General features: G+C 38.1%; 1 protein-coding gene across 3 annotated transcripts; it reads right to left on the bottom strand.

The window, feature by feature from the left end:
- Window positions 1-2,968: 2,968 nt before the first annotated feature.
- PRKAR1A (protein kinase cAMP-dependent type I regulatory subunit alpha) lies at window positions 2,969-21,532 on the bottom strand. Of its 3 annotated transcripts, none has more exons than XM_053570107.1 (11): window positions 21,389-21,532; window positions 17,812-17,994; window positions 12,917-13,087; window positions 12,046-12,137; window positions 11,787-11,848; window positions 10,697-10,743; window positions 9,798-9,956; window positions 8,002-8,062; window positions 6,966-7,087; window positions 5,754-5,835; window positions 2,969-5,420 (listed from the first exon to the last, which is right to left on the bottom strand). In XM_053570107.1, exons 2-11 carry the CDS (start codon window positions 17,986-17,988, stop codon window positions 5,248-5,250), a joined length of 1,146 nt encoding a protein of 381 aa, XP_053426082.1. In that variant the 5' UTR covers window positions 17,989-17,994; window positions 21,389-21,532; the 3' UTR covers window positions 2,969-5,247. The 3 variants fall into 3 exon arrangements, with proteins under 3 accessions (XP_053426082.1, XP_053426081.1, XP_053426083.1); XM_053570106.1 differs by lacking the exon at window positions 21,389-21,532 and adding an exon at window positions 20,973-21,137; XM_053570108.1 differs by lacking the exon at window positions 21,389-21,532 and adding an exon at window positions 18,247-18,271.
- Between the last annotated feature and the right edge of the window lie 1,849 nt (window positions 21,533-23,381).

Genomic DNA, 23,381 nt, shown 5'->3' with positions numbered 1-23,381 from the left:
AAAAATGCCAGATTTCCTTAGATCAACCTTTCTGATAAAGGCCAAAGGTTCAAATACTATAAGCGTCAGAGGAATACAAAGGAATTGTCACTAAAGAAAGTACAAAGTCAAGAATTACAAATGTCATCCAAGACTTCTACAATGTGTCCTAAGACAGCCCCAACAGACCAGTAACAGCAGACACTTCTGATGCCCCTGGTACCCTCACATCACGGCATCCTGCCCTCCAGTATGTCTCCACGATACCATCACTACCACCGACTGAGGTCTTACCTATAGGAGGCACTTTACCTGCATCTCAGAATCGACACACAGGTTTCTAGTGCTACCAAGTACAAACATAACCCCACCCTCAAATCCCTCCAATATGCTCATAAGAAAACTAAGACTGAGAGGTATTAACTAAAAATCACACAATTTAATGGTTTGGACCTATTCCAAGGTGTTCTTTCGACTCTAACACAAAAACCCCAAAGCATCTCAATTTAAGAAGTTCTATCTGTTTGCTTAAAAAAAAAAAAAAAGAAAAAAACAACTTAACACAGAACTTTACAGAGGCGTCTTTAACTAAGGCGTCCCTACTGCAGCACAGGGCTTCCTATTTCGTCAACTCTCTCCTACAAGGAACTGGGATATCACACACAAAGGAGTGGGAGAAAATATCCAGGCAAAATTGTTCAAAAAATAGCACAAAATGGTTTGGGACTCCAAATTGCAGAGCCTCAGGGAGGTAAGCTCAGTTCCATCCCAAACCAGCCACCTCTGTAACAACCAATTGGTTTTTGAAAGGCCTATAAATCTGCTATACTTTACAAACTGGTAGTAAGGATTTGAATTTGACCATGGTATGAAGACTACCTCTGTACTTTATTCTTGTCTTTTAACAATTCAGTATGTTTTACCTAAAAACAAAATTAAGACTTTTCAAATGTATCAGAAAACAAAACATTTCATTCTTAAAACTATCAAGTTCTACCAACTTGTTCATTCTGAACCACGGTTCAGTATCCCATGAAATACAAGTTCTGTGTAATAACTTTTGTTACTACTGACAGAAAACGAAAAAAGGAAAGGGAACTGTACAGTATGTAAATTGGTGGAGAGATGGGCTTGAAGGAATTTATTTTAGCCTTCCCCAAGATCAGGACAACTTGAGTTGAAGACTGAAAAATATAGTCAATTCTCTTGTAAGTGGTAGTTTTATGTTCTTTAGATACCACAAGCACAGAATTGGCAAATGCTAAGCCACTGCTCCTAGGGGAAATGTATGGCTAGGTTCCCGGGAGTCTCTGGTCACATTTTTATCAACTGATAAATACACAGTCTTACTTTTATGCGTGTTATTTGTGTTAAAGATACCTTATTTTAGATTCATTCATTAACATTGCACTTATGGCCAACAACACTGTAACCCATGCCTGAATAAAGCTTACCTAATGTACGTACTTTCTTCATAAAGCACATCACAGCCTTCTCACACTTAGGAACACTAGTCAGCACTTCAGCATTACATATGTGAAATCACCAACAAAAAGCACAAAAGTCAAAAAAGTGTGGCACTAAAGACTAAGAAAAGGACACTTATTCAGAAGCTGAAACAAGATGGCTAAGCATTCCCTTGTTTGACATCACTGGAAACATGCACCTGGGGAGGCTCCAATTTTTCCCTGGTCTGTTCGTGTCTACAAAAGTGGTGTAACTATTAATTTGGGGGCTATAAATAAATGTTGGCAAGCGGGAAAATTTGCAAATACAGAATCCATAAATAATAAGGACCAACTGTTAACTCATTTGAGATCATCTAAGATAAAATGGCTCTCCATCTAGTGGAAGCCTTTAAAAATCACACAACAGAACTGGCAGAACTTTCTTTCAGAAAATGAAGAAATCATACTCAGTGATTTTAATTTTAGGTGGGATCAAGATGAAGTCACAGCTCTGAATTTATGTCAAGAAACAAATTTAGCTGTAGATGTACACAATATTGCTGGTTTCTATGTAAAATTCTCATAGCACAAGAAGGGAGAGGTATAACCTTCCCCCTTTTAAACTCACATGGTTCCAGCCTTTACTGGTGGCTATAAGAGAAACCTTTTGAGGCAAATTAAGTGGAGCAATCTAGCCATTGCTCCTCCACACTGTTTTAACCCATCTAAAAATACAAGTTTTTTATGCAAGTATTTATTTTATTGCCATGACCTAACATAAGGAGTTCAGCTATTAACGTGTGTTGGAGATACAGCAGTATTAAGAAAACTGACATGCTACTTCAGTTTTTAAATGTCAACATTTAAGTCATTAAAAAACAAACAATGAGTCTATAAAGATAGGCTAGTATTTAGAGAAAGAATTAAACTATAAGCCAGGACAGTCAACTCACAAACATCTTCTTTAGTTATATTCTGTTGTGACTCTAAAGGTTTCAGGGACTACTGAACCTGGACAAGCTACACGTTAAAGAATGTTCTTGTAGCATATAATGTATCTCCAATGTCACCGGATGTGAAGAAATACCAGTGTGCCAATGAATACAACTTATTCATCTCACTCCTCAGAAACCTGAGAAAAAAACATCAGAAATAAAGCTTTATATATATAATAAGAAGTTAAATACATATTAAATTTAAAACAAAGAATATGCTACTGCAAAAATAATGTCTCCCCATTAAGTCTAAGAAAGTCCCAGAAGCCAATCTGTCTTCAATGAAAAGGAAATATTTAGCTTTTGACGGAATCTTTTCCTTCCATATCTCAGTAAATAAACCTGCTACATCTCAATTACTCTTTAAGCAAGGTTTGAGATCCATTCTTTGACAAAATGAAATGGAAAGCATAAAAATAAGCATATTACTCTTTCACAACAGTGATCCTGTAATTTACTTTCCCTTTTCATTCTTGCCCACCAGAACAGGAGACTTGAAGAAGAACAGAGGGGGAAAAAAGGACAAAGGAAAGAAAAACTGATTCATTTAAAAATTTAAATTATTTCATCTCTTTTTATTACTTGACCTACCGTTAAGACAAACTATAACAAAAAGAATAGAGTATATTAGCACACACAATATAATCAGACTGGGAACCTGGAGAGAATACAAAATGGTCCTTTGGCCATCTATACTTTCTAGAGCACATCTCATGAATTCACTTACCAAGCCCAGAAACAATGAACTCTAAAGCCCTGAATATCAACTAAGACAAATTATGCCGACTGTAATTTCTCACATATACTTAGATAGCACAAAGATAAAGCTTTAAAGGTGGTATTTTAAATTTAGACTTATCTTAAAATGTCTTAGATTAAAAACTACAAAAGGGAGTAAATAGCAAGCCAAATCATTTGAGTAAACTCATTTAGAAAGCATGATTATGTATCTGAATGTACAAGAACATGATTATATACATATATGAAACTGCAATTTTATGGCATTCTAAATAATTGATTTAAGTACATTTTTGGCATTTAAACAAAGATCAAATCAAGCTTTAAGCTTATCAGAACATAATTTTTATTTTAATTTTTTAAATATAAAAAGGTAGCTAAACACAAAGTATAGATCAGAAAACCCTCATTTAATATAGAATGTTTTGGAAATTAAAATATTGTAACAAAGTGGCTTTCTATCCCATACTAAATAAAACCTCTTTCCCCCAGATTTATACTCCAAACTTAATAACACCCTAAAAGCTTTTCAAATCTATGGAAAAAAATCTACCATGACCAATTTAAATTACTTGGGAAAGGGTAAGAGAGGAGATCAATAATCAGAGCCAGTTGCACACAGATGGAAAATGCTTGCAAGTCACTCCCAAATATAGCCCTACCTTATATATAAATCACAATAAAAATAAAAGTGCCTACATTACAGAACTGTGAAATTTTGTTTAAAAAAATAACAATAATAAAAATAAACCATTGGGTTTCATTGGAATAATGTAACACATAAGGCTGGAAAATAGTGAAATAACAGTTAAGACTCAAAACACAAGTTTACTTTTAAAAAAGTTTTCCAGAGAAATAAATGCTAGCTAGGAAAGCAGGACTTTCAGCAGGATGGCCTCTCAGACCAATCTGAAACAACACATATACATCCTACCCTATCCCTAACCCACCAGAAATTCTTGTTGACATAAGGAGGGGAAAAAAAGGCTAAACCAAAGTAAAAAATGTCTTCCCAAATCTCGTGTTCCAGTGAAGTTAGTCAGGAAAATTCCTAACACTGAACTTTGTCTACCTAGCATTTCTCCCTTTAGCAAAATCACCTTCATTTCTCTGTTATGACATTTCCCCCATTGTACCTAGTCTCAGCAAATCCAGTTTCCTAGAATCAGAGTTTAATAAGCATAGGAAATTACACTGGAGTCAACTGAAGGTTGCACATTAACCAAAAGTTCTAAGTTAACAACCAAAGGTATAGACCTCAAATTCTTATTCTCAATTCAGCATCTTATGATCAGTATTTGGCACTAGCTGGATAAAGGTCTAATCAGAATTTATGAGCTGGGGCAGATGTAATTAAACCATAACCCAATATTTATGTCCTATGATTTGGTTTCAAATTCAAAAGGCAGGTATAGATAGCCACACCTAAAATATTCCAGAATTGGAGAGGAAACATTACTAAGATATTAACAAAACCAGCCAAATTAGTTTGGCAAACAAAAATTCTGGTAAAAAGAAAAAACTGATCTATCCATCTGATAATCAGCAAAATGGGCGTTTTTCAACCCTAAAACTGGTTAAATCGCATACTTTTCTACTAAACTAGGATTTTTTTCTATGTCCATTTCTCCTAATCCTTAGAGCTTCATGAGAAATCATTTATTTTATAAAGAAATACAGTATATATGGCCACAGTCTAAAAAAGCTCGTAACTGGAAAATTATGTCACTTAAAAAAAAAAAAATCTTGCACGGTTACATCATTACTTATGGTAATTCACTTGGTGCTGGATCTGCCCTCACCAAAAAGCACGGCACTCACTGCCCAGGTGGAATACTAACACTGCACAAACAGAAGCAGTAACAGCAAAGTCTCCATAGAACTCTTTCTATTTATTTAACTGTGTATGAGCATTCAGTTAATGCTCCAAATTAAAAATGGTGCAATAAAAGCAACTTTTAATATAAACAGACAAGAAGCTGCGATGCCAGTGGCCACTTGGCGCTGCAAATAGGGAAAATAAAGCAGTCTGCATGAGTGAAGCATGGATCAGGGAGAGGAGAAAAGGGAGGCACGGAAGGCAGATTTCAAACAGACAGTGACACGAAACTGTTGTACTGCTGGATGTTTCGTTTGAGGATATCTGAGCATGGGCCAAGAACACGTTCAAATCTAGGTCGGTCCAGCTTAACACACTTCAAGGGGCCACGCGCAACCACTGTGGCAGCTCGAGGACGATTCATCAGTAGTGCGATTTCACCTGGTGAAGGGAAAAGGCAAAGAGTAAAAACAGGCTAACTTTCTACAAAAAAACATTTCCTCAAAGAGGAGCACTTCTGAGAAAGAAAATAGTTATTATCTCTAATAACTTAGTGCAGACCAAACCACATCGGCACTGAAAAAGAAAAACTCAACTAATAGTTATGAAATAAGAACTGCACTATTAGCTGAGAAAAGATCAAAATTTTATACTATTTCTCTGAAAGCCCCAAAAGACTGCAATTTAAACTTAAACTCAAGAGAACAAAAGACAAAATTATAAAAGACTATGTCACTGAGAGGTGACTTAAAGAAGCCATGTATTTACACATACCAAAATAATCAGAAGGCCCCAATCTTCCCACTTCAACAAACTCTTCATTTTCTGAACGACGTTGTAGCACAGCAGCTGACCCCTGCAATAAAATCACCAAAAAGCTAAACAAATAATTTCAAACCCAAGGTGGCATATAAAATATCCTATGCAATTTTAGCAACTCTGCAAAAAAAGAGGGAGAAGATAGGTGGAGAATTAGGTGGTTATTTCAGCTCATCTGAGTTCATAAGATAAAAGATGACTAAAAAGTTAGTCACTAAATAAGCCTGCTGATTAACTAGCATCCCCTGCTAGCAATGTTCCTCTTACCAAGCTAAGGTACTGAAAGGGTGCAGACTTGAATTAGCAAACTATAGACCAGGGGTCCTCAAACTGCGGCCCGCAAGCCACATGAGGCAGTGTAATTGTATTTGTTCCCGTTTTGTATTTTTTACTTCAAAATAAGATATGTGCAGTGTGCATAGGAATTTGTTCATAGTTTTGTTTTTTTTTAAACTATAGTCCGGCTCTCCAACAGTCTGAGGGACAGTGAATTGACTCCCTGTTCAAAAAGTTTTGAGGATGCCTGCTGTAGACCATGGGCCAAATCCACGCTTGCAGCCTGCTCTATAAATGTTACTGGACTATCACACCCATTCATTCGTTCATGTATTATCAACGACTGCTTCTGCACGATGCCAACAGAAACCCTATGTCTACAGACCTTAACTTATTTACCACCTGGTCTTTTACAGAAAAGAATCCACCAATTCTTGGTTTAAGTAAAACCAATTAGCAACTATGAAGGCAGTCACAGAAATCTGATATTTGGATCTGTTTGGCAGGCTAGAGTATCTGCTGTACATTTCCACAGACTGAAAACATAAAACACGATAACTTCTAAAATTTAAATAATTACCATTGATCCTAGTTTGCCAAATAATCCAAATACTTGCATTTTAACAAAGATGGCACAGAATCATGATAGTTTGTTATGCCAGATGTTAGGTTTTGTTTAGGATTAGGCTATTCACGCCTATAGCCCTTCTAAAATTCTGACCCAAACTCATTTAAAATGTAGTGGCTTGGCAGAAAAGTAAACAAGAACATTTCAAAGTAATTAAAATTGTCAGATATTCTTACAAAGTAAAGCTAGGAATCAGAATCAGCCCATTTTTCCCCTCGTACAGTGGACAACTTTATATAAGTATAAAATGCTGAGTTCTTTACCTCTAAAATAATGAAGAACTCATCCCCTGGTTCTCCCTGCACCACAATCTTCTGCCCATCTTCAAACTGGACTGGTTCCAATGCATCAGCTACTGTAAGACGTTCCCACTTATCCAAGGATTCTAAAAAACAAAAATCAAAAGAATTTCTCTACGTAATTTGGTAATACTAAAAATTTTTTGAAAATCACAAAGAGATCTAACCAAATAGCTCTGCCCACTCAACAATCTAGCAGTGTCGCAGATTAAACACGGTCCTGTCTTCAATTACCACTAGTCTCAGCAAGATTCTCCTGTTACCTGCAGATGGCCCTCCTTACCAGAGTAGCCAGGTTAATTTATACCAACTATAGCCAGTGGCAATGGAATAAGAAAGTGAAATTATTAAGTATTCCTCAAGACTGCCATCGATAAATCAAACCTAAATTATAGTACCCAAAACTGTTTTATTATCTAGATTTTTTCAAAGGTTCATAGATATAATTTAAGCTATTTAAACTCTCAGTTGAATTTATTTATGAACCTAAGAGAAGCTAGAAAGTAACTTTTATTTCTAAAGGACAAACTACTATCCCAAACATAAACAAATGTAATCAAGTAAGAGGCAAGAGTCAATTCACTGTAACAAAACAATGGTGAAGATACTTACTTTTAAAAATCACTACCCCACGTCAAAGTCCACGTAACAAAATGCACTTAAGTGTCTTCGATTAACCCACTTTACTCTGCATTTCAACAAACATCTGGCATTTTTTTAGAGGATGCCAGCAAATAACACAATCTTTCCACAGAGGAAATACACCCTTGGAAATACTTGGTTTCCTGAACCAATAAACTCAATGGAACAAAGACAGAATTCACAAAGGAAATAACTGTGAATGTCCACAGGAGAAAGGAGGCGGCTTTCAGCCCTCTTCAGGAGGAATGAATGAGCAGTAGCACATATACTTTCAGAAAGCTTTTTCCAAGTCTAGCCATTTCTAATAAATGAATTTGTCATACAACTAGCAAATTCAACACAGTTATTTAAAACTCACCTAAAATAGACACTTTACTAAGGAACTCCTCATACATCTTCCGCTTCCTCAGTGTGCTTCCCTATAAATTATAAAAATAACAGATGTCATAGCCCCAAAATGTGTATCACAAAATGCAGAATAATATTAAGTTTCAAATAAATTTTAAAAACAAGTTAATTTGACTTGTGATCATTTTTCTTTATATTGAAGATAATGAGCCCCTGTTCAGTTCTATAAAAAGCTCTCAGTAACTTGTTCCTAAGAGAAGCACCTGTTATATGGTCAAAGGTTCACAGCACCACCAATTAGTGAAATGTCAAATAAGCAAATGATCAGTTCCTTAAACAACCAAGTCAGATGTGACTGTAGCTATTATTCCCAGCTCAAGATTCTTCCCCACAACACCAATCTCCCACAGAAGTTAAGGAAATAAACTGCTGCCACTTATAGGCATTTCCCCCACCCTACGAAAAAATTACCCCGCTGTCTCAAACTTAACCAAGATGTCTTATCAGCGAAGTTTGTTAAACACAGCTGGGGAAAAAAAGAGGAGAGACAGTCTTCTATAACAGAACTTCCTTCCATGGTAATTGCCTTAGCCACTCCCTCCCCCAGAACACACACATCTTCATATATATACAGTCATGCACTGCATAACAAGGGGATTACCATCTGAGAAACACCTCTTTGGGTGATCTCATCATTGTGCAAACATCACAGAGTGTATTTACCAAACCTAGATAGTACACACATAAGCTATGCAGTGGAGCCTACTGCCCGTAGGCTACAGAAGTGTACAACACATACTGCACTGTATCTGAGTATCTAAACATCTTTAAAATAGAAAAGGTATAATAAAATACGGTACAACATTATGAACAAGATAGGTTCTGTACATTTTTCTTAAGTTGAATTTGTAAGTAAGTCGGAACACGTACATTTACCTATTACCTATAATAGCCTCCATATGCAAGTGCAGGTTGTATATAAGTCAGATGTTTGTAACTCAGGACTGCCTGTATTATAACCTTATGAGATCATCCATTGTTTATGAAGTCTGTCACTGACAGAAATATCAGTCATGACTGTATATATTATGTGTGTATATATATCCCAATACAGAAAAGTTTCAAAGTATATCAGATTTTATATATATATATATATATATATAAAAATTTTTTTTTTTTGCAGTTTCTGGCCAAGGCTGGGCTTGAACCCACCACCTCCGGCATATGGGGCCAGCGCCCTACTCCTCTGAGCCACAGGTGCCACCCCAGATTATATATTTTCCAAAGGGCCAGATGGGCACTGCACAAATTTAAGAAAACCTTTGAAAATGGCTGATACCATTAGCCAAGACTTAAACCTCCACTCTATAAACTTGTCACAAAGTTCTCAAAAGTCTGACTATATCATGAGAGTGTTCCAATAATTTTATTATTTTATTTCTTAATGAGAGGGGACATGACATCTGCATTACTAATAATCCACTTTCAGTTTAGGGAAGTTTATTACTTCTGAAATAGGGGCACTTAAAAGAAGCCCCGATTAGGCTGTGATGGGTAATAAGTTAAGATGTACCTATTGACAGATGGATAGATTTCCAAACATGAGCTGTTACATATACAAATTTTGTTTCCCATATAAGTCCTGTCCAAACTTTTGTTTTAAAATATCACTGTCTCAAATGGCATAATGACTAATGCTAAATTAAAAGTAAGGAGTATTCTCTTTTTAATTTGGTGATATTATTCAAACATTAGTTACATGGACTAGAGTTCTAAATCACACTTCAAAAAACCGTGGTCTCTTACCATGAGGATTCTTCGATAGCTGTCTCGGTCAATACCCCACAATTTCACATTGGTCTTTGCTTTGACAGTGGCTGCTCTAGGGGTTCCATAAATCAAAGCAAGTTCTCCAAAGCTCCCTCCTTCCCCAACACTGGTCGCCCACTCATTGTTGACATACACCTGAAGAGCAAATGACATCAAAGAAGTATTTTTTCATGTGTACGTACACATAGCGTTAAAAATCCTCAAACCACATGATTGCATAAATGTACACAGCTATGATTTAATAAAAAAAAAATCCTCAAACCATTTTTAAAGAGTCAGAATCCTGAACTTTGTTTTTTAAAAAAAAAGAATATATTACATTTTCAATACATAGCAGAACAAAATAGTTGACTTCTGACAATGATTTAAGAGAGTTAAAGGCGTCTATGATTTACCTGGTTTAATTATAAGAAAAAGGTACTCTGTAGGGATAATCAGGGAAAAAGATTAACTAAACATTATTACCAGTGATATACATTTGGAATACTATCCTGAGTTACTGAATTTTCTAATAATGCTAAAAGATTGATGCTATTACTTATCCACATTGTATTTGGAAATGAGACTGACCAGGATTAAGAAAGCTATATTAAGTGTCATAGCTAATGGCTAGACACTCCTTTACATTTGTGCATGCATGCACTTCTTAACCTCCACTCCAGGAGAAGTTCTGAACAGCATGCCTCGGTAGACAATCACCTTTAAGAGGCATCTCTGTGTCATAAAAATACTTGGCAAAAGGTTACTACTGGTGGAATTTGACATTCAAGGGCTCTAACAGCCCTTCAGAAACACTATTCTTGTTACTTAGAAGCAATAAAAATCACCACACTGACTTTTAAAATTATCAACATATTTTTGCTATTAAATCTTACATCCATCTCCCCTTGATCAATCACATAGAAGTTATCCCCTTCATCACCTAAAAGAGATGAAAGTGAAAAAGTTAGAAGCATATTCCAAATGAAAGAAACACACAGAAACTATCAAATGAGTATAAAATAATAAACTCATTTTACATGTATAACAGTGCTATGAGAGAAGGGTGAGTTACAAATTAACACAAACTTTCAGGAAAAAAAAAAAAACCCAGCAAAGTAATTATGAAAGTCATAGAATTGATTGGTTTTTTTAGTCATCTCATGGTAAAGAATACCTCTGAAATAAATGACGACAACAAAAAAAAGCCAATGTGTCCAAGTTATTAGGTGCTATGGCGTCTGTAAACAACTCAAGAGTTAACACCAAAACACCAGGTTGCCACAAAATGGGGGAATATATGGTTTATAAATACCCATGCCAATATCAAGAATAAATAAGAAAAAAAAGAGGAAGACACCTAAAAGATTAGATCCATGTCATTCTATGTAGGCAAAACAGTAGAACTCTACAGACCGCACAGAACCTTATTGATGGCCTAGATAACAAAGAATGTAGGTGTTTTTCTTTATTTATAGTGGTTAATGATATAAAGGACATAGGAGATATACAGTAGAACATCTGTAAGTTGACTACCCCCGGGACTGTAACACACTGGGCAACATACAAAGGTGGTCAACATAAGGAACGAGGCCTACTGGGTGATACGGACATGTGGTGCATGTCTAGTCTATGAAAATTAGTTCAACTTCAGCAGACGGTCAATGTAAGGAGGTGGTCAACTATGGAGGTTCTACTGTATATGATTCTGAAATTCCATATAGCATTCAAAACAAAAATGCAAGCATTTTAACAGTAATTATAAACAAATTTTGTATCAGAAATGCTAGTCCCTTAGGGAAAGTGTACTTTTTAACTCAGAAAATTTTAATTAAAAAAGAAACAGGAAAATCCAATAGTAAGACAGAAGAAAAATGAGAGGATCAAAGAGAAAAATAAACTTCAATAAAACAAAACCAAAATAATCCTCTAGTCTCCCTTCTCTCCCACGACAGTACTAGAAGCTACAGGAATAGCCGCCCTCACCTTGCTGAATAACAGTTTCTCCTGCAATGAAGGAGACTGGAAACATGGCATCAAAAATATCACTGTAAGAGAAAGAAGGCCTCCTGTTATATTTCTCCTCTCTTCCGAGGATTAGAAACAATAACCTTAACATTAAAACTCCCAGATTTTCAGCCCAGTTTGTCATGGGCATTATAGTTTCAAAACTTTCAAGAATGATGATAATAACTTGGGATCACAGCCTTCCTGGAAAAGTAGTGAAGAAAGAATCTATCCCTACCTTCTCTCATTATCATCAAGATGTGAAAACAGCACATTCTTTTCAATGGCTTTGGCTAACGCGGCCATTGTCTTATAATCTTTTGGTATAACCTAGAAAAAGAATTGAAGGTCAAATGACAATTCCATGAGCCAAAAACATGAAATGCTTGCAACGTGTATTTCAGTTACATGTCAAGCCAACAAAGGTACTTAAATAAGATTGCTTTGAGTTAAATACTTTCATTATGCTTGTACTACCTTTGATCCACAGAGTACTCAACAAATATTGACTAAAGAATCCCTCTGTGTATAGCCAGGCCTGTTTTACTTGGTTCCCAATTACCTACTATAGAAACACACCAAAAACACCTTGACCAAGGTCATTATTCTGAGGCAAAACTACTTATTTTATAAACATCATTTTTTAAGCTATAATTATGTACTGTAAGTTTCACAAGCCTCCAGTGCCAGCACAATTCTGTTTCTTCTTAAGGCTAATAGCTTAAGTCAACATGTGAAGCTGGCTCTGAGGAACAGATTAGGACAAATGATTGTATGATAAAAGGTTAAAAGCTGCAACATGAACTACGGGATATTTTAAGAAAAAAAAAAAAGTGCTGCCTGCTTCTTCTACTGTAAAACAACAGCACAGAAATGAAAAAAACCCCAATTGCAGTTATTCACTAATAATTACTTAGTTATTTCCTATGGTGGTATGCTATTACAGAAACCTATTCTCTAGTACCCAAGAACTGTATGGGATGGATTAAGACCTATCCTTTTTTTGTACTTTCCTATCCAAAGTAGTGCATGCTTTTATCAAAGGAAGCTAGACAACTACCAAGTGAAACCCAAAAACATTTCCCCCCATGTTTAGCTATCAAAACTACCTTTCTAACATATGAAGCAGCATCTTCCTCTGTGTAGACTTCAGCACTGATAGCACCTCGTCGCCTCCGACCCTTAACCACTGGGTTGGGTGGAGGAGGAGAGATTTCATCTTCCCTTGAGTCTGTACGAGTGCCTGCTTTCTGTAGATTTTGAATCTGCTTTGCTTCCTCCTGAAAGAAAGTACGGGTTTGTAAAAGCAGAGCTTTCTGTATGTAAAGTTGGTATTTCATACCCAAGGATGGTCTCAGTTACCTGAAATCTCTTCTTCTACTACAATGTAAATTAAGTGGAAAAGGCCAATGACAAATGGTCAAAAAATGGAGAGTAAAGTTTGAAAAGAAATACTCTGAAAAGATTGTTTCTCCAATGATAACAGATGCTACACATTATTAATGAAAAATGATTGGTACACAGACACATAACATGTGAGTAAAAAATATCCATAATAATACTGTATTAACAATGATTTGTGATGCACACAACTATAAAACAAAATCCCGGATATTAGGTTTTTTAATACTATTGCAGAGAATAAGAGACCTTCCCCAAAAGATTGTTCTCCAGGAATAATAATTCAGGCACAGCAAAATGATTCAAAAATGTCTACGTTACTGAGTTACTTCATTAACTCAATAAGCACTTTCTGCATCTGCCATACCAAGGCCTACCACAGGCAACGAGAATAAAAAAACAAACAGGCGAGAATTCTGAGCCTGTGGAATTCACATTCTAGCCTGGATCCCAGATAATCCACAAATAACCATAAAGGTAACCCCGAATCAGATCTAATACTTACTTCTCCCAGAAGAGCTAGAAGCATTTGTTATTATCAGGGTCTATATTTGAAGTTAGAATAAGAGTTTATCCACCTCTGAAAACTACCTCTTACTGAACCAATTCAGATAAAACCTGAGATAAACTATAAACATTTGAGCCTTAAAAAGAAATTCCCCTCAAGCCCACAGTAAAGAATGAGCTATTGAGCCTGTAGTAAAAAGGGAAAAAATAAAATGTATTCTATCTTCTTCCTTCTCATTCAATTGACCCATCCGCCATTATTTTTCTGAACCATCTTTCGAATTATAAATGAACTTAGCATTTAATGATTGTTAGGCAAAAGTAAGTAAAAGAAAAATTACTAGAGAGATAATCTGCTTTTTTTCCTGCATGGTCCTCCCTGCTTTTGGCATCAAGATACATTTAAGAACCATTTATATGCAGCAAGAAAAGTCTAGAACAATAACCATCGAGGTGTTGATAGTGCTGATTTCTATTAGTAAGAACATGTCTGATTTTTATTTTCTTTTTTTTTAGAGAGAGGGGTTATCTTTATTTTTCTCATTTCTCTGGGTTTTCTAATTCTCAAGTAAAAGAACGAGAAAAAACATACAACAAAAATATTTTTGTGTATTATTAATTATAAGCACATTTATTTACTTTTTCACCCAGTAACCTAATAATGCTACTTAGTCTAGGAATGTGCATATCTTACAGTAAGTATTCATTGTATCCTTGTTTTTATGAATGAAACATTGAAAACAACCAAAATGGTCATCAGTAGGGATGAATAAATAAATGACAGCACATCCACACAATAGAAAGCCATGCATGTCCTAGAGGAAAAAAAAATAGGACACTCTTTTATATATGGATTTGTCTTTAAATGCCCACATATTATCTCCAGCACACTCACGGCATACAAGGAAGGCAATGGGGTGGTAGGAAGGACATCTTTTACTGTTATACCCTTTTGTACCTGCAGAATTTTGAAACGTGAATAAGTAACTTATTTCTGAAAAATATATTGTTTAGAAAACTGACTTCATTTTCATTTTAGTAGTCCTAATAATCAGTTAAGGTTTTCCCATTTCACATCAACCACTTCATATTAACACAGAACTGTAAAACTCAAGTCTCCCCCAAGTTTGAAGTTTAAAAGTATAAATGAAAACACATATTCTCCTCCCAAAATTTGTCACTGATTGGCATTTCACAAAAATTTCATTACAAATTTTACAAATAATCTCTCATTTGAGACTGTATTCTACTTCACTGAATTTTTAAGATACTTTTGAAATAACAAAAGTATTTTGATTTTACCACTCTCATGGATTCTAGCGAGTCTTTTCAAGATAGCAATTTGAAAATCACCTAATGCTGATGCCTCAGAGCCATCACCGAAACCTCTAGTTTCTAACATGTGTTCTTTTATACCCTTTCTCCTGCTCCTGTCATCCTGTTGTCAGTCTCCTTCTTCGGCTCTTCAGCTGAGGCAACGAATTCCCTAACTTGATCATTACACATTCCACGCATATAACAAATAATCAAATGTATGCCATTAAAATGCAAATATTATGTATCAAGAAAATAAAATGTTTATAAAACTTCTCAGTCTATTCATTGGTTTATTATGGTCTCTACTTTTAGATTCAAATTCTACATTATATTCTGCATTAAATACTACATTATGTTCTCAGCTCTTAGTTTCTGATTCTGTCCCCCCAACTTAGTAAGTTTTCACAATTGTCTGTTCCCTCCCTAGCCTTGCTATCCTTCCCTGTAGATGAAGTGTACTTCCCACCCCACTGACTTAAGGCTTGGCTATAGCCTGGCTTTGGCCATGGAATGTAAGTGGACATGCTATACCATGCCTGCATGTGTGATTTGGCTCTGCCTATCCTGAACTTGTCCTCTTTCTGCTTTGAGAACAGCATGCTCTATAAAGTGGCTGCTCCTTCTGCTTAGCCTCAGAACAAAAGACCTAGAGTCAAGGCAAAATAGGCCAAGTCCAGAAGAGCTAAGAATGACCGGAAATATGGTCTGTTGTGGTAAGCTACTGAGATTTGGGAGAGGCACAGCAAAAGCTGAAACTACACTGCATCCCCAAGGTACTTAAATTTCTTTTAGTTTTACCTGCTACCTCTATAAAATGGTAATAATCACCTACCTCACACATCTGAAATGAAGAGTCAGGCATCTATGTATATAAAGTGCTTCACACAATATCTGGCACATAGGCGACAACTCAAAGGTCACAGCTATTATAATGCCTCTAATCTATCAGATAGGCAAGGTTATAATAAATAGATGAGTAAAAAAAGGACTTGAATTCCAGATGACTATCTGGATTAAAATGCAGAAGCTATCAATGGATCAATTGTGAAAGCTGTTTGGTACATTTCTTACGGAGTAGTTGAAAGCACCAGAAACACAACCTCAGAAACATGGAGAAAAACGTGACAAAAACGTTGACTGCATATTTTCAACATACAAATTAATACTTAATACACAGAAAAATGTCCTGTTAAAAAGTTGAAAATCTAGTTATTTGAAGGTCCAGGTACCTATACTCAACCCTGGCTAAAGCAATGCATGCAAATAAACAAAGATCCTTGAATTATAATAAAAAAGTATATTCAGCTGAGACTTTTAAGAAGTAAAGAAGCCTACACCCATAAAATCTAGATATCCCATCTGCAAATAAACTATTTTAATTATTTCTTGCTTCCCACCTTAATTAATCCTTAAACAGTAGCATGGTAACGACAGGCTCTGAAACTAGCACCACACACTCAACACTCCCTATAAAAAGATACACACTCAATGTTTCACCAACTTAATCCTCTCATCTGATGGCTTCTATTGATGTCCAAAGATGAGAGATCGCCTTACAGTGACCCACTTCAGAACCAGATCTCCAGGAACACACTTGATTTCAAAACAAAAATACCCATGGCCTGGCTCTACAGTCCTGCCATTATCTGGAAATTGTATAAATAAGACAAAGCCAGATTTCTACTATAATTACAACACAGCAAAGTTACATTCACAGGGACTGGTTAGTCATTTTTTTTAATTATTCTAATTAAATTAAAATTTTTTAACAGTTTTGCAAGAAAACAGTAGAAAATACCTGATCCTTGAGCTACCTAAATATTTTTTAAACCATAGTGTACAGATTCCTTTACTAATAAATTATGCCAATTAAGAAATTATCCAATGATAGATGCAAGCATTTTATTACACAATAATCATATGTCAAAGAAACGTCCAACTGGTTCATAAAAACTATAAACCACCTCAAAAAGTTAATATGCACAAAAAAAATCTATAAATTTATCCCTCTGATTTACAGAGGCAAATCACACCAACTATCAAAATATATGGTGATCTAGACTTCTCATTCATCATTTCTTTTTTATTCATCATTTCTTGAGAGAAATGAACAGAAGTATTGTCTTTGATGCAAAATTATTTTTCCTAAATAAGCATTTATATGACATATATATAAGGATGAGCAACAAAAAAAGAAAACTTGATAAATTTTTTGCAAAGGAAACAAGTCCAGACCAAAACTATACAGTAAAATTTTCACAATCATCAATCTTAGCATTTCCTCCACTCCACAGTTAATTCATCTGTGATATACTCAACAGTAAAATGGACTTCCCTAATTCGGAATTTCTGATATACCAGTCACAAGCTAGATTAAAATGTTTCATTACACTAGTTTTGAAGATGGGATAAGGTTTAATAAGCTTACTTTCTTTGTCAAAGACAACAAAAGCATTAACTGCTCTCAAATACTGTAGAATTTCTCATTTCTTAAAACTGCTATACTAATTCTGACCAGTTTTATCTGTTATAGTCAGTTTTATGCACTAATTAAAAAAGTTAGAAGTATGTTTAGAAATTGTTAGGCAAGTAAACTTAATATATTCATTTTCTGATAAATTCTACTGATGAAGAATTTAAAAAATTACTACAAATGCCTTAGCTGACATCTTATTTGTCAGAACTCCTTTTCTTCTGAAAGATACAAATTAGTAACATTCTACAGCTTTGACTTCAACAATTGTCAAGGTTGTCTCATCATCTCCCCATTTATTTTTACCTTCTCCAACCTCTCAAAGTATTCCCTGAGGAATGCCATGGGTCTCTCAGGTCGGACGGTGCACAGCTGCACAATAGAGTCCTTGAGGAGTGCCTGGATGTTGTGCTTCTGGACGTAGAGCTCACATTCCCGGAGGCTGCGCTCCTCCTCGCTGGCCGCAGTGCTGCCAGATGCCATGGTTCTCTGCGAGAAAAAACACAGACATGCATATATAAACTATTTATAAAGCACAGATGCCAATATGGCCTTTGACTTGCTAAATTCATTGGGCAACTTGTTCATAGGGATTTTTTTCTAAGTAGACTTAGTTTTTAAAAAGGGAGGTGGGGAGTAAAGAATAAAAAATATACAAAACTAGTATTCTTCTAAATTAGCGTTTCATTTGGTTCCTGCTGCAGGATCTGGGCTCTGTAGGAAACAGTGAAAGTTAATAACCTCAGCTCCTGAGAGGAAGTATGAGCCACTATCCCCTGCAGAGGCTGGCTGCTGAGAAGTCAGGCCCTTAAGGGAATTCCATTCAGTTCTCCCTTGCAAAAGAAATCACAATGACGTGAGAAGTGTGTAAATGGTAAACAGGACAGAGAATTATAAGCACATACAAGTCAGCTCTAAGTGAAAGCAAGTAAGTACAAAGAACAAAGTCTGACATTCCCTGTACGGAACTTCTATCCCATGGAGTGTCCTAATGTCACACACAGTTAATTCATTTGTGATATACTCAACAGTAAAATGGACTTCCCTCATTCAGAATTTCTGATATACCAGTCACAAGCTAGATTAAAATGTTTCATTACACTAGTTTTGAAGATGGGATAAGGTTTAATAAACTTACTTTCTTTGTCAAAGACAACAAAAGCATTAACTGCTCTCAAATACTGTAGAATTTCTCATTTCTTAAAACTGCTATACTAATTCTGACCAGCAAACCAATGGAGAAAGGATCTGATTATAACATCATCAAAATTTTTAGAGAACATAAAGGAAAACTCAGATGAATTTTAAAAGCAACCTTTTAGGCCGCAATCTTTTATCAGATGCCAGCCCTAAATGATAATACACTCAGTGGTAAGAGGGAAAATCCTGGGGAACCAGGGGAAACTGTAAAAAGATTTGGACAGAAGACTGTCAAAACATTTCCTTCATCTGGACAGGAAAGCGTTAAAACACACTTAAGTTTCAAATTTACATGAACATTCAGCAAATTGCATTTAATGGGTTTTATAGGGCTCAAACTACAGTACCTTGATATGAAATAAAACAAAGAGAATAATGAGCAGCTAATAAAAGTTTAGTAGTTTAACAGGGTCATATACCAATTTTCCCTCCAACTCCTAATTACTAAGCAATTATGATTAGAAGATTGTTTCCCCTCTACTGAGCAACTTAGTTCAATACTAATCAGACTTTTCTAATTACCATGCACTTGAAACCCCAGACATGAAACTGTAAATGTGAAAGAAGAGAGAACTACCAGAGTAAAGATTTTTTCTGAAGCGCTACACTGTTACTCATTCTGTTTTGACAACTTTCATGATAAAGGTCAATAACAAGCAGACTAATTAACAGACCATGAGAAAGTTTGTGGCTCCATCACAAGAACACAAATTAGAAGCTAAGGAAAAAGAATCATGCTGCTGCCTCAGAAATAAACGTTAAATAGAAAAAAAGTTAATTTATTCTAGAATAGATTACTTATAGCAGCCACTTTTCCAGGCCACCCAAATCATATGAACTGAAAAATCCACTTCAGTAGAATTTTTTGCGTTTCAAGTAATACTGAAGAACAATGCTTAAGTCAGACCTTTTATGCTTCAAAGCCTTCAGTCATATTTCAGGAATATCCACTCAGGTATTCAACCAATCAAAGAATCATGTTTGGCTGGTATAGATAAGAGAATTTGGACTTAAGGTGTGAAACTCAGTTTTCTCTTATTGTTTGAAACTAATATATTACGAAGACCAAAAACATGGCACTGGTAATAAGAGAGCATACAAACAGAAATATTCCAACATTAATGCAGGCATCATGTGAACCCCCTCAAGAACCAAATTTCATAGTCTTGATATTTTTAATCAAATAAACCTGAATTAATTCTGCATTTGTCCTTATTAAGAGCCCAGCAATTTAGCTTCCTCCCCTCAAAAAAAAAAAAAAAAAAAAAAACTAAACATTTAACAACTTTTAAACTTCCACTGCATTGTCTCTACTCACAACAAAACACTTAAAATTATTTCTTTTGGAATCTTTGTGATAAAATTTTGTTTCAAAAGAATTGTATCTTAGGAACTATTTAAAACACTTTGAGAGAAAGTTCCTGATTCAGACCGCACCCCCTTCGACCTGCCAAGTAACATTTCCTCGGGGTCATCTTAAAGCGTTCACTTTCCTTTCTCTCGGAATCTTGCAAGTAGTAGGTCAGCCGACACCACACAGGCATCGGGCTGGAAGGGTTATTAAGTATCGCGTATTTTCGAGAGCAGGGCAGAAAAGTGCCCTTCACTTCACGGAGGCCGCGGTCATGACCACAAAATGAAAAAGGGAGGCCGAACCCTCATCCTACTCTAGGTGTTAGGCCGGGGTTAAACCCGGGAAAGAAAAGGTGAAAGGCCACAAAAGGAAATTTAGGACCTAGATTAAGATCAATGCGGAAGGAGGATTTTTCCGTTAAGAGGCTGCTGGTAATGACAAAGAAACAAAAAAAAAACTGTTAGATCTCAAGATGAGCCAGAATCGGCAGGGGATGCGATGGCGGATTCCAGCAAAACCGAACAGTTGTCCTTCAGGAAATGGGGGAGGGTAAGCGAGGAGGCCGTGGAGCGCGGGGGCGAAGACGGCCGGGACTGGCCGCCAAGGGCCGGGGCCCCGAGCGCCGCGGAATGGGGGGAACGCACGCAGGCGGGGGGCGAGGGGCGGCCGGAGCCCCGTGCGGGAACTGACGCCCAAGACCACCGGGCTTCAGGGGTGCAAACTACGAGTCGGGGGCGCGGCCAGGGGCGCGAGGCCTACAAGAGTCTCCAGGCCGGCCGGGGAGGGGCAGGGGGTGCGGCCGTCCCCCTGCAGGTCGCGCCCCGTGACGCCATCTTGGATAGGTCCAACGTCCCCAAACGGGCGGCGAGGCGAAGCAGCTCACTGCGCGGGATCACCGGAGGACCCCACTCACCTGGGGACGGGAGGCGGCGGACGCGGGGGTACAGGTGCGAGGCTGCGTCGTGCCGAGCTTCCTCAGCGCTTCGCTTCCAGCCCGGCACCACTCTGCGATAGCGGCTCGGCGACGGCTCCACCGGAAACGACCTGGCCGCAGCCAATCAGCACTCGGCTGCTGACGTCAATGCGCCTCGCTCTGGCCAGAGCCGTCGCCTTGGCAACCTTAAAGGCGCAGCGGGCCTAGTTCCTCCCACGCGGGTCTTTGAAGGATCTTCCGTCACCCCCCTTCACTGTACAAACGTTCGCCGTCTGGCATTATTTTCATTTTACCTTGTCCCTCATCCACTCTCCTTTCCTCAATCCTGCCTCCTCCTTTCCCCACTCTCCCTAGCCTGATTCTTTCCTCCTACCTGTTCACCTGCCACCCCTTACCTGTCTCTCTCTTGGTGTCTCAGGTGCTCCGTATTTCTTCTGCTCTTAGTTCCCTCTCTGCGCGGCTCCAGAGAGCTGCTCTCTCTTCTCCGTTTCGCTCCTCCGCTCCTCTCCGCACCTCTCTCTCTCTCTCCTGCCTCCCTCGAGGCCTCAGCCTTTTCTGCCTCCCTTCGCCCCCACCCCGCCGACCCACGTGGGCGTCTCGGATGACAGGTGGGCGACTCCGCCCCGCAGCCCCTGCAGGGAGGCGGATGCCCGACCCGGGTAGGGAGATTCCTGCAGTTTTCCAGACCCGGCAGGAGGCGGCGGCCCCGGCGAATCTGCAGCAGCTGCGGCGCGGAGCTGGGCGCGGGCGGAGGCCGGGGATGCGCACTCCGGGCCGCGCATCCTGTGCCCCGCCAGCGCCACGCTGGACTCCGGGCTCCGGGCTCCGGCCGGCCATCCGGTCCAGGAAATCTGAGCCCTGCCAAGTGTCTGCTTGGACGATCCGGCTGCTCTCCCCTCCGGGGTGCTGTCGTCAGTGGAGGCCACACCGTCCCCATGGGCACAAGACACAGGAAGGGACCTTGTCAGGGTCCAAGAGGAGCCCCGAGTCCTTCTAGAACCTGAAATGCCCCCTTCATCACATCCGACCGCACAGGGTGAGACTTACAGAGCATTCAGATGGTCCCAAACGCTCTGTGACCGCTCAAGAAACCTCCAATAATCAAGGGAAATTCAGAGAAAAGGCCACTTCTTTACTCCTTCCGTCATTTTTTGTTTGATTTGTTTTGGTTTTGGATGTTTTTGCCATCAGAATATCTGCTGGTGGAGGAAGAAAAGGGAAGCAGGGACGGTTTTAAACATATTCAGCCACTAACTGAATAAAGAAGGCCCTTGATGGACAGGTATCCAAAGGTCTAGCTGGGAGCAGTTGTAGTTGCCCCCTGTATGGTTCTACGGCTGTACGTGTAAAATGCATAATGGATGTAACACTTAATTCAGATACTCAGGGGAAGCATAGACATCAGAAAGACCAGGTAAGCCTATGGGTTGGTGGGGGATGCAGGAGGGAAGTTTCTCCTTTCACCAACCCCCACAAGTTCACCATTGGCCCTTCTCCAGGGATGAGCGGAAGGGAGGATTAAAGACAGAGCCTCAGTCATATAGGATGTCACTCTCGTCAGTACAAAGAAGGGCTGATAAACTAAACCCAAAACTGGCAAGCAGGAGAGGAAATTCAATAGCATTGAGCAGGCCAGGTCCAGTTAAGGGAAGAAAACATAGCAGTCAGATAAATCTGAGTTTGCTTTCCGGCTCTGCCATCTCCTATAATTGACTTGATCTCCGTGAGCCTCAAGTTTCCTCAACTGTAAAAGGATAAACAGGGCCGTGTTAAAGTTAATTAGTAAAGATAATAACAGCAAACATATGTATAGCACTCGCTATGTTCCCAGCACTGTTCTAAATGCTTTCCACGCGATAATTAATTCAATCCTCATAATAACTCTAGTTGGGAGATAGTAGTATTGTTTCAGAAAGAGCATGAGACCTGGTGAAGATAAGTGACTTGCCCAAGGCCACCCAGCTGGTGTAGCTCGAATCCAGGCAGTGATCTTAATTACTCTCTTTTGCAATCTATATGTAAAAAAAAAAAAGGTATCCAGTACCTTGTGGGGCACATTAAATAAATTTTCATTCACTTCCCACTTCTATCCCTTCGTAAAGCGGTGCCCAAACTACAAGGTTAAGTCTTGGTGATACTCTGTCCCATCATTAGCGTTACCTTCCTAAGGCAGTTATGACACTAAGAATAAGGAGACAAGTTGGTGACATTGAACTGAGCACTTTGAGTGACAGCTGCTTCCTTTCTAAAGCAGAGCCATGTGTCCCCCATTCAGCTGCAGGCAGGCATCAGTCCAGAACAGGCCATTTCCTGTGTCGGTCACACTCAACCTTGTTCTGGCTGCCAAATCCTCATATGCTGGGGCTTTACAAGAAAAAAAGGGAAATG

Source organism: Nycticebus coucang, chromosome 18, assembly GCF_027406575.1.
Source record: "Nycticebus coucang isolate mNycCou1 chromosome 18, mNycCou1.pri, whole genome shotgun sequence".
NCBI classification, from domain to species: Eukaryota; Metazoa; Chordata; class Mammalia; order Primates; family Lorisidae; genus Nycticebus; species Nycticebus coucang.
This window is presented reverse-complemented; position numbering and strand designations above follow the sequence as displayed.